Source organism: Periplaneta americana, chromosome 15 (genome assembly GCF_040183065.1).
Source record: "Periplaneta americana isolate PAMFEO1 chromosome 15, P.americana_PAMFEO1_priV1, whole genome shotgun sequence".
Lineage (NCBI taxonomy): Eukaryota > Metazoa > Arthropoda > Insecta > Blattodea > Blattidae > Periplaneta > Periplaneta americana.
In genome coordinates, this window is record NC_091131.1 from 30,154,241 (window position 1) to 30,167,182 (window position 12,942).

The 12,942-nt window shown below is 34.3% G+C and overlaps 1 protein-coding gene across 1 annotated transcript in view; it reads right to left on the minus strand.

The window, feature by feature from the left end:
• LOC138714749 (uncharacterized) overlaps positions 1 to 10,913 on the minus strand; it is a 23,832-nt gene extending 12,919 nt beyond the window's left edge. The window contains exons 1-2 of the mRNA XM_069846854.1: positions 10,842 to 10,913; positions 2,468 to 2,647 (exon numbers count right to left, since the gene is read on the minus strand). Coding sequence (XP_069702955.1) covers positions 2,468 to 2,518 — 51 coding nt within the window. The 5' untranslated portion in view covers positions 2,519 to 2,647; positions 10,842 to 10,913. The remainder of the gene's footprint in view (positions 1 to 2,467; positions 2,648 to 10,841) is intronic.
• Positions 10,914 to 12,942: the final 2,029 nt, after the last annotated feature.

The window sequence follows — 12,942 nt, forward strand, 5'->3', positions numbered from 1 at the left end:
TCCGAATATATTATGTTGGACAGTAAAATTAACCCATTGATAGCCTACGTTTCTCTTGTTCCATTCTGAAGCTCCCTTAATAGGCTATATTTTACGTTAAATTAAACCCATTAGAATAATAATTGACAAACACTGTTTGCTATTAAACGAGAATTTCCAGGAGAACTACAGCATAAATGTTTACATTAGCTACTGAAAAGCTTTACTTCTGCGTTAGTTTTGCAGTTAGATTGAATGTTATTAATTTGATCAATGACAAAACTAATACGCCTTTCCACATATACTGTGAATTTCAAAACTAGAAAAAAATCTGTCAGCTAACGTAGCACTTCAAGCAAAACCTAAAAAAAAAAGAAGCCGAAGAAAGAGAGAGAGATTAAACAACAAATTACAACTTATTTTAAAAGATACGCGGACGTCAGCTGACTCGAATCACTGCCTGATCCGATTAAAGGAATGCTCAGCGGAAAGTGTATGTCTGCGCCACAGCACATATACAACCTGCGCGGCATCAATCGGAGGTAATCCGGAGGTCTCCGATTGAAAGCGCGCTCCGGAGAAAACCTAATCATAAGCAGCACTAGTTTGAATTGTCGTGTGATTTAGTTATGGCTGTGATATGTTCCTTGTAACGTGTTTTAAAAGATCTTTCGGCCTGTTCAATGTATAAGTCATTACAACTTTTGTATGTTAGTTTGTATACACCTGTCAGGTTCTATTTTTTTTGTGTGTATTGCCTTGTCTTGAGGTGTTTTTGTAAAGTGTTCTGTATGGAAAGTTGTATTTTAGTTTCTTGAAAGACTATGCTTCTCTCTAACTCCAAAATAACGGAATCAACTACTTATCCCCAAAGCCAACATAACTTTCCTTTACTTTGACAGATCTCTATTCTATCTCGCATGATATTTATTTTTTCTCAACATGTACAAAGAAAATCTATAAAACTGGCATGCTCCTTAGTAGGCAGGTAACTGAGCTTTAACATAACTTAATCAATGACAAATAATACACACTTATAGCAAAACCAAACATGTATAATTTTATATTACCACCAAAATACACTTCTAAAATACAACATAGGCTATCGTGAGTTATTCATGACGTCAGTAGTGGCATGTACAGTCTTGGAAACAATTGACGGCGCGACTCTTGGCAATGAAATAGTTTTTATGATACAAGTTCGTAGAAGTTACCTTTTTGACACGAGTGTAAAGTTTGTAGAAAAAGAAAAGCAAATCCGAGTTTTACCAACACATGAGGGTCAAAAATATTAGAACTTTACGAATGTATCATACAATGTTTTTTTTTTTCTACGATAGCACAAATTTACAAGAAATTTCAAGTTGAGGAGGTTATGAATGAGAGTAAATGCGCACAAATGTCCATAAGGTGAGTTAATTAGTCTGAGCAAAACTTATTAAGCGATGAACGTCTTTCAGCGCACTTTTCGACGTGGTATCGTTCACATGGGTTTTTGCACAATTCGCACACGCATTCTTGGTTCGGCTCATGGAAAATCTTCGTGCTGCATACCTTGTGATGAAAACCATGGATTGCGTATCGCGTTAGGATGTGCCTCATCTCGTAGTTGGTCGTGTCCACACTCTCGTACACATAGCCTCTGTTGTGTAGAATTCGCTGCGGATGTCTTTCGCCTTCTCCTGTAGTTCTTGGAGCATAGTCTCATGCTCTGGTGCTCGGTAGTAGTAGCCGTCGTCTAATGTCTTCGATGAAGAAGGTCTCTCTCATTAGGGCATACGTCATTCTCGATGGTGCCGTTTTTCCAACTCCTAGCACTCTTTTCATGAAGAGTGCTTTCAATGTTTCTATTTGTGCCATGTCTCTGCTTGTAAGTTTTCCCCAAATTATGTTCATTCCATATGTTTCTATGGGGGTTACGACTGTCTTGAAAAGCGTCATTGCTGTTTCTGTTAAATGACGTTGAGGTTATAAGATCACGATTTCACGGCCGTCTAAACCGTCCATATAATCAATAAAGCGGTATGGAAAAGTTCAATGCCGTATCTTGTTGCAACGAGTATTACAGATGTAACTTCAGAATAATAAATGTAAATATAAATATTAAATTTGTTACTTATTTGCGTTGCGTCCAATATTTAGGTAATGAAAGATCGAGGTAATGCATTAATTTCTTATTGAATGACGTTTGTTCACTGAATATTGAATATTCTTTGGCAGTGAATGTTTTCTGAAACATTTGACTTATCTGATATACAAATTACGATATATTCTGAAATAGCCTTCCTGACTTGTTGGAACGACCCTGTTACTACCTCAACTAGCGGTGAACCTGGTCACTCGCCTCCTGATCATGCGCAGTGCCTACTTTCTGATACTGAAAATATCTGTGCGCCATCAATTATTTCTAAGACTGTACACTGTCGAGCTTCAAAACGTGCTCTAAAAGCATATCTACCTTTAGAATATTAGAGAAGAATAAACTTACCTTTCTTCGTTGCCTTGGATATGGTCCGGGCCCCACTTCTTCCTGCTCCATTGTGCTCCGTGGATAAAACTGTCGATCAAATATTACACAGACTGCTTCCCTGCATTTGCATTCTTCGGAAAATACGTTTAAAAATGTAAAAGTTTTCTTCTATCTCATCCTGCATCAATCAAGTCACTCCTGCAAAAACAAGAGAAAAAGGAAATTATTTGGTAAAAGTTGTTTTCTTGGTCGCTGAATTATTTCCGTTACGACAAACAGTATCCTTTGTAACCTTCTGGTGCGAGAAGATAGAAGAAATGTCCTACTCGGTTCGTAGCTAGTTGCTCTACTAACAGTTACCAGACCGCCAAAATGTGAAGTCATAGTTTGTGTCCTTACTTGATTGCATATTAAATGGTTTCATTTACGTATTGTTTTTCGAATAGTAGGCCTATTTCAAGAAAACAAAACTGAAGTACAGTACGTACTATCTCCAGAAATTTGACAAAAAACTAAACTTTTCTGAAACTCGTAAAGTGTATGAGGAAATAGAATCGAACTCGTTACCTTTACTTTCGTAGACAGACATTATACCAGTGATATCAACTGATTTCCATGGGAGCAAGCGCGCGCTTTAGAGCCCAGGAGAGACTGAGCGCTTTACAGCGGAAAGGAAAGCGACAGACAAAAGAGGTAGTTATGCCGCTTGGTCGAGCTATATACAGGGATGGCCAGCACTGACTCAATGGATAAAGAGAAGAGAACTTATTAAAACTGTATCCATGTTAATTTTTAGATTTGTCTGAGAAGTGTAAGTGCATTATAAGAATGTAAGTTTTAATTTTAATATTCATTTTTCACGAGTTTGCTTTTTTATTCAAAAGGAATATTTTCTAAACTTTTCTTCAGAAAGGTGAAATTTTCAGATATATTTGTTTAGTAGCTTTACAGGTACTAAAACAATGTTTTCATAAATCTAATATTTCGTAAATACGTATTACTGAAGATAGAGTATTAAAATTTTGAAAATATTCGCATGAAAAATGTTTGTAAGGAAATGAATTAACAAAGCAAATACTGTTACATCACAAACAAAAGATATGTGCCTATGTGTTGGTAAAACGTCAGCTCTATAGCTTCAGCATATTTAGAGATAATTTAATATTCTGATAACAGAAAGTTGAGCACCAATATCATCTAAAAGCATAATGCGATAAGAGTTTTATTATGTAATATTGGTTACAGTTAAAACAAATACCTAGACAACTTTGCTTTGTACTATAATATTGTTTTGATTACTTTTATAAGGCTAAAGATACCATCAATATCACTTTCAACTTATGTCATATTCAGTCTCTTTCTTTGGGATAACACTTTCTTTATGAATGATGTGTTTAATTCACTTAGTACAGTATAATTGTAGTTATTATGGAATTTGTGTGAATATTCCTTCTTTACTTTTTATTATGTTATTAACGTTTAAAACACAACTGCAATATTAGGCTAATAAATAGGTGTTAGTACTTTTGTTTTACAGACAATATAGAAAATAACAAACAGAAAGAAGCCATATAAAAATAAAGACATAAAATTTCACGTTCCGTTTGAAGTTTGTGCACCACTGTTTTCTTAATCCAACAGGCTGCTTATTTCTCTTTCCATACCTAGCGCTTAGTGCCCGCGCACGACATCAAGGTCAGAAAAATGCGCTTGCTTTGACATCACTGCATTATACCATTGAACTACAACTGAAGTTACTGAAGACCCGTATAAAGTTCTAACTCAAGTACTAGACTAGTATCGTCTTTTCATACATTTATACTGAAATCAAGTAGATGGAAACTGTTTCACGTAAGTAGTGTTTCCCTACTTACCATTCATTCAGTTATCTCGCAATAGCCCAAATGTCTAAGCCAGAACGTCAGCCGGAGAGATTGAGTAATGAACTTAGAAAGTTTGTATCAAAGCTCATCATCAGAGGCTGCAAGTTTAGATTTTTGTTTAAATAAAATCTTACCTGATGAAGAACCAAGAAACTGTGCAAATTGTAGTACTTAAACCCTACAACCTCCTATTATACTTTGTGTATTTAATAGTTGATCTTTCTGAAAGACTAAATTCATGTCATATACCATACTGCGGGAGGAGGCTTATGCCCTCCGTAATTCATCATATTTTCATCATAACCCTTCTATATTATACGTAAACCATCGAGAAAACGGACGTAATACATAACCATAGGCGGAGTTATGAGAGGCATGAGGGGCACTGATTCCCCCCCCCCTCAAACTTGTCTGAATTGTTTCTATTATCGTTAGAAAATATTGAATTCAAATTATGTTTTTTGCTTTTGTTTATGATTAAGTTTTTGTTCTTAAATTGATGAATTAATGTCTTCAGATCATGTGTCTGGACTATAATATTTATTTTAAATTTTTTAATTTTACTTGAAGCAAATAAAGAGATAGGTTTGGAAGTAAATCCAGAAAAGACAAAGTATATGATTATGTCTCGTGACAAGAATGTTGTACGAAATGGAAATATAAAAATTGGAAATTTATCTTTTGAAGAGGTGGGAAAATTCAAATACCTGGGAGCAACAGTAACAAATATAAATGATACTCGGGAGGAAATTAAACACAAAATAAATATGGGAAATGCCTGTTATTCGGTTGAGAACCTTTTATCATCCAATCTGCTGTCAAAAAATCTGAAAGTTAGAATTTATAAAACATGTCCTTATATTACCGGTTGTTCTTTATGGTTGTGAAACTTGGACTCTCAATTTGAGAGAGGAACATAGGTTAAGGGTGTTTGAGAATAAGGCGCTTAGGAAAATATTTGGGGCTAAGAGGGATGAAGTTACAGGAGAATGGAGAAAGTTACACAACACAGAACTGCACGCATTGTATTCTTCACCTGACATAATTAGGAACATTTAAATCCAGACGTTTGAGATGGGCAGGGCATGCAGCACGTATGGGCGAATCCAGAAATTCATATAGAGTGTTAGTTGGGAGGCCGGAGAGAAAAAGACCTTTGGGGAGGCCGAGACGTAGATGGGAAGATATCAAAATGGATTTGAGGGAAGTGGGATATGATGATAGAGACTGGATTAATCTTGCTCAGGATAGGGACCAATGGCGGGCTTATGTGAGGGCGGCAATGAACCTCCGGGTTCCTTAAAAGCCATAAGTAAGTAATAATTGTTATACTTCATTTGAGGAATGGAAGCACTGTAATGTTTACTTTGTAACTGCCTGTACTCATGTGTTAGAAGTCTGAAGGTGTTCAGGCCGCCACTTGGAGGAATATCAATAACGTACTGCACAACAATGCAGAAAAAAGAAAAGTGATCCCGGTATAATGAGTAAACTTAAAGACGAGATTAAATAAAATTAGAGTTTACATATCAAATGATGTCTTCAAGAAGTTTACCTTCATAAAAAAAGTTTCTATCAGCACTGTTACGTAGTTTTATTGATGCATGCGTGTGTTTCTGTACGAGAGAGAAAAAGAGGGAGATTGTTTTTTAAGTTATGCTCTATTATAATTTGTAATAGACCTACAGTTCAAGCCCTATACAACTCGGTCCGGAACATCGCGGATATGGATGTAACACTGTAAGAAACATGTCCTTGAAAATACCTTTATTAAATAATCGTATTCCGATATACAGTACCACGGTCAACCTATAACGGAGGGAGGAGATAAATGACGTCCCCCACAACCCCGTTATATGGGGACGCTATGGTTTTGCTTTGCCGCCCCCCCCCCACAAGGAAACTATTCTCTCTCTCTCTCTCTCTCTCTCTCTCTCTCTCTCTCTCTCTCTCTCTCTCTCTCTCTCTCTCTCTCTCTCTCTCTCTCTCTCTCCCCCTCCACCTGTGTACATAAATGAGGGGCTCACAACCAGAATGGACCAAGTCCACCAGTGATCAGTTTGTGGATTAATACAATCTCGAATGAAGAAAACTTAGCTTTATTCATTGCCATAACAAACAAAGTCCACAACTCATTTGTTACTCCACTGAGGGCATCATTTCCTATGGAAGGTGAAAATTGCTAAGCGTGAGCCAGGAACTTTGAGACTCAATATCTCGGAACTATTTTGCCCTGCTAAGCAAAAGTGCCGTATCTGCAGGAAGATTGAAAAATGGGGTTTTCGCACTTTATAGGGTTTTGTACTGTCATGAATTCATTGGACTAAGTAGAAATGCGGTATCTCCAATGACAAATGAAATATAAGCTTTTTATTTTGCCGTATCTGCACAAAATCGCTAGATAAACTAAGCAAGACTGCAGTATGTTTCTCATGCTACCCAAAAGTGCGGTATGAGAGTTGCAGATACTGCATTGTTGCTTAATACCAAGCATACACCGCGGTCTACTTAGCATTGTCACACTCTTTTTATCCACATGCCGCTTTCTGCTTCAATATGCACCTGTCAGTGTTATTTTAAACAGCAATCTGTGTTAAAAACAATTATAATTATGTCTACTTCTTCTAGCTCTAAATAATTAGTGAAATTAGCTTTGGAAAAATGTTCATCCAATATGACAGAAAATGAAAATTTTAATTCAAGTGTTGCAAGTCAACTTACGAATTCTAGCTTATCATGAAACATTTGCTTCAGTGGGAAAGAAATCTAAATTGAAACCTTTTGCATTTGTTTGGAATGAAGCTATTACAGGACGAAATAAGGAAAGTATTATAGGTACGTTTTACATGTTCCTGAAAGACACAGAGATGTCAAAATATGGTAATTTGGGTAGATACCGGTAATTGTTCAAGCCAGAACAATAACTGGTGTTTGTTTTCTTTCTTGGTTTTCATGGTGAATTCCAAGGAAATAGCTGCCCAAGAAATCAACCTTTTCTATTTTGAACCAGGACACATATTTATTCTGCTTACGGTATTCAACACCAAGTTCAAAATGTCTCTCAAAAAGCAGAAATGAACATACGACTTTGACGATTTTATAGACGCTTGTCAAGATGAAAATAATGGAAAAATGGAACTAATAAAGATAGATCACACAAACTTCCACAAAGGAAAGACTCCACTGCCTATCAGAAAAAAACTGCAAACCAACTACCTTGCCTCAAGGATATCGTTCATGTGAAATCAGTGAGGGTAACTATGTATTGGAGTGCAAAACAACATAATGAAACTGAAAGTTACAAATTTCAGATTTCCTGCAAAAGATAACGCAGAAAAGACGTGGCATGCAATTCCCTGAACATCTGGATAAGCCCTGTGGATCTGATCTTGAGAAGAGAGAGAATTGAGAACACCTTGAAAGAAGGCATTCCAGAAAACAGACTTAAATTCTGGCTAGATTTACTAATACAGTAAGTAGTTTGTGCATACTTATATTTAAAGATTGATTATTATTAATAATAAGTTATTACATTGTTAATACTATAATTTTGTTCATGACTTACATAAATTGTGATTTTTTGTCACTCATAATGTCATGTTGTGAAATAATTAGAAACGATTTATCACATGTATTCAATTTTTTTACTAATGGGTTTCTGCATTTGCTATTGCATATTATTCATGTAGCATTATTAATTAAAATAGAGAATAGTCAACTTCAGAACTTCAACATAAGAGATGCCTAGAATCATAAGGGCCTAAAGCACACTGTAGTGAATTTGTATATTTTAGCATATATGCATGTTCTGATATATTTTAATAGATATTGTGGGATGTATAAGATTGTACCATGAACAAATCAAAACCTAACATATTAGAAATCTGAATAATAATTTGAATATCATAAACTAATGTCAATTTTTCGATTCCGTACTTTGGGCCCTTATGGTTCTGGATGCCTGTTCTTTCATTTCTTAATTTTATGCAGATACCGCACTTCTCCTTAGCAGTGCGGTAACATACGGCATTTTGTAGTTAAGGCAGATATTTATATATTAAGTCATGCTGTATTAAAGAGCGGTATCTGCAGTTTCTATTAAATGGCTGAATTAATATAATTTTTCTTTGTTTCAGTAATTTTGTAATGTCGTTTATAACTGGAAACCACATAAATTATGTAATCATACGGAAAAATCGAAAGGGGCTGTACAGAAAACTTTAAACTCATTTTTCTCGATACTTTGCTTTTTGTAGATACGGCACTTAGCCTTAGCAGGGCAGTATTCCACATGGACTTGGTCCACTCTGGTTGTGAACCCCTCAAATATAGATACGTATCAGTGTTAACAGTAATGCCAACCAACGATATGCAAGATTGGTCCAAAAGTGCATATCTGAAAAGCTGGCGGTTTCTACTATTCCACGATATAGAAAAACTATATTTTAAAACCAAGAACATATGCTCAAAGAACGACATCTAGCTCATCAGATGACATGGTCATCGAAGAAACTGAAGGTGATTAACGACAAACGACAATGAGAAAGATCGGGGTCTTCTAGGAAATTATCGAAACTATGTATCGATCTTTAAAACAGTGATATGCGTCGAAGTCTGCGAAAAATGGCGGAATCCTAGTTCTAAATAAGAGTTAGGCGTACTTAGGTAGGCCTAAACTGGTATCAGGCAGTTTCAGCATCACATTAATACGAAGTTAAAGCATGAATTTAAAATGTTGTAACTGCAACAATAAAAATATAGTTCAAAATAAAACAGGAACTAATAAAATATTCTTCCAAATTATTAAATTGATAGAATTATAATTATGTTTTATTAACGATCCAACAAGTTTTAGTCCACTTCGGAAAGCATTCGCCTAGGCTAATATTATATTATAGAACTTGTGTAAGATGTCTACAGGATGCCCATAGGAAAACTTTACAACTTCAGATGTAAATAAATTATTCAGACATATCTGGATGCGGTTTTCTGCATGTTAATCAGAAACGTCAAAGTTTTTTTTTGGAAATTTTGTTGAATTGTTGAAATGCGTTTTTTCGTTGCAGATGTGAATTTTTGTTAAATCTGACGCTGAAGGAGATGCAACGTCACGTCCGGACAGAGATTAACATGCAGAAAACCGCATTCTGATATCGTGTCTCAAAAATGTGTTATTTAGGCCTACAACTGAAATTGTAAAGGTTTCATGTGAACACCCTGTACTATAAAATCCCGATTTAGGCGGGATTCTCCCGATTTTCCTATTGGAATCCTGAATCATGATTAAAGTCATTCGGGATTGGTAAAAAAAAACAATTTTACAGATATAAGAGCATCTTTAAACAAATTAAGTCTGTATTTCCAATTCTCCACTCTTTTTATTTATACAGAGACTGAAATAACATTGTAAAAAGAGGTAACGCAGCTGACGGCTATAAGGTAACACTATTCGCAGGAGGATACTTCCCTCGAGTCCTATCGTAATGTTGGTTAATGCGTTTCACAAACTGTGTATTTTAAGTGCGTTTAGCGACAAAAAAAGATAGCCTTTTCGATATCTTATTTTACACTAATTACATTATAATGTACTATTTTTATTTTATAGTTTAGTAAACTATTTTCAAATTCGGATTCATTGTCAGATAGTGGAACTATTGTAGTGATGGTTCCGAAAAAGAAACAAAAGTTGCAAAACAAATTTAATAGGGAACAGTTAAAAAAATATATTCGTGGTATAAAAGGAAAAAAAAACGATTACAATGACCACTGCACTCTGTGCCCTCCGTATTTTATTTCTCACGGAGGCGAACACTGCTTTGCAGAAACTACTAGAAATCATATGACAAAATCTTTACAATTTCTTAAGTTAGCTTCTAATATCCAGATTTCACTCTGAAAAAATTTGACAATCCCGTATAAAATATAGCTACACTTTTCGTAAATTAATGCCGTTCATTTAGTCTTGTAGGTATGCCTATAAACTTCTCCTGAATGAGGACCGAATGTTGTCTTACCGTATCTCTGCCAAAATCAATAAAAATCTTATCTTAAAAATGTGGGGTCTTCAGGCGACCTATAAAATAACCTAGAATACTTCGATTTTGTAACGTAAACAACTTAATTTCGTTATTATTATTTTGTACATATAAAAATACAGTTCAGATGACTCATTTTTCTTCGTGAGCACCCACGTAAGCTACTCAACTCGTTCTCAGCTTTCCAAATATCTCAGTATTACTGCAGCAATAGATGGTCTATTCAATTTCGCCTATTTAATTTGTCAACATAATGTAACATTCTACGAGTTTCATTTGCATAACGTACAGTACATATTCGCATGATATCATAAAATCATAAAAAGATTTCAATAATTTTTGGAATGTAAAAATATAGTTATTCCATTATATTCTGTCACTATGTATACCTCTTTAACTATCATCCTAACTCTGGTTAATAACAACGTTAAGAAAGAATAACGTTATGATACGGATCGCAATGTAGCAAGTTACCTTCTGGAACGAGGAACTCTGTACTATCAACCCCACTCTCGGCAGGGAAGCAACTAACTACATGCAAAGCGGCGTTTCTTATACGTGAAAGTTGACATGCGCAGTTGGAAAAAAAATAGGGCGAATTACAGCGACCTCTACAGTTGTGATTCGTAACTAGTTTCAGTTAATTATTTAGACCAGCATTATGTCGGAAGAGCCCCATTTTCAATATTGTATGTAGGCTATCAGTCCTCTTCGAGAGAAGGCATAACTAGGAAATGTTGTAGCTATTTTAAAAACTCCAATTTTCTATTTATTTATTATTAATCGAAAAAAAATACTGATCGACTGATCTACTGATTAGTTACTTACTTATTTACTTACTGATTCATCTATCTGTCTGTCTGTCTATCTATTATGTATTTATTTACTTAGTTATGTATCTACTTATGTACTAATTGAATTATTTATTTGTTTATTTATCCATTTACTTATCGATTTATCTGATTACCAATTTACCAGTCTGTCTGCCTGTCTATATATATATATATATATATATATATATATGATTCGTCCATTTGACTGAACTGAGGGGACTAACTAAATGCATGTGCTAATTTCTGCACAAAAATGTTATTTGTTTTAACTTAAAAAAGTTCATTAAAAAACTTTGTCGGATTCAGTAATTTGTTTAAATGGATGCAGTTATGCAAAAGGGAACCAAACCACAAAATCGTATTTAATAGTTGGATAGAATACAATGTATTATTGTTTCTCAGATGTAGAAAAATAACATTTTTCTAGGTTTACTAACAGTTATTTAGACCAATACTATTTACAAAAGTATTTTGTAATAATAATAATAATAATAATAATAATAATAAATAAAAAATTAAGCATACAGTAGCTTAATATGTTATTTTCAAGAATTAAATATAATATTAAGACTTATAATGAAAATAACTCGAGTATTGTAATTAGTATGAATTTAATATTAGCCTGAACAAGTCTGAATGAAAGTATTCTAGGTTAACTTGATAATAAAAGAGTAAACTGAGAATAAAATTAATTAAAATGAAATATCATCAAATCATAAGATAATTAAAGTATTTCACTAAAAATATGATAGTAATTTAAAGAGCGTATTTTACATATTTCTTTTATTTTTAATTTGAATTTAAATGTTGGAGTTTTTTAATATAATTGCTTCGAAATCATGTCATTATACATTTTTAATCCATAATTAAAACTGTATTTTTTGTTGCCAGCAATTGTAATGCATTTTGTCTCCTCAAAAAATAGATAGCCTATATATTTCTTCTTGTAAGGGTTATTTTTTTTCTTTCGTGAAATAAAGTTAATAACGTACGTACATTTAAAAATTTGTTCCATTGAATTTCGTTTTCGACAATGCAATGATTTCACGTTCTCCTAACTCTCCCAGATTCAATGCTAGGACGTACGAAACCTCCAATCAGACCTTGACAGAGAGCATAAAGGATAAAATCCGATAGATGGAAAAAGTAAACAAGCCCTAGCCTGTTCCCTCCCATCTTCGCCCAACACTCCGCTATCAGTTAACCTGTATCTCTCCGATTGGGACCCGAACTTCGAAGTCTAGTTATGACTAAGAATGTGACGTTGCTTCCCTGGAAGCAGTAGGTTGGCTTAAACTATACTAGGGGCAGAAGAAATCGGCGGGTCTGGCGAACCCCTACTTGTCTACCCCGACTCCTACACCCCTTAGAACCTGCTTGGTGTATGGTCCTGTCCCAAATAACTTTCTCCTCCATTGATACTTTTTCACTATAGGAAAACTTAGAAAATAAATAAAATAATAACGTGATTTGTAGTAATTACAAACAAGGCCTACGTTCTTTACTCAATATTATCATTATAATATTTCGCAAGTTAAGCCATTTCACAAATGTAATAAAGTGTAATGTAAACCTAATATAAATCAAATATTTAGCATTACACAAATACTTTCTATTTATGTATTTTCAGAATGTTGTGTTGAAATAGTAAATACTAAATAATGTTTATGCAGTATACTTACCAACTTTATAAATCACGATAAAATTAAAGTACAAAATATTAATGTATGTTTACTGATTGT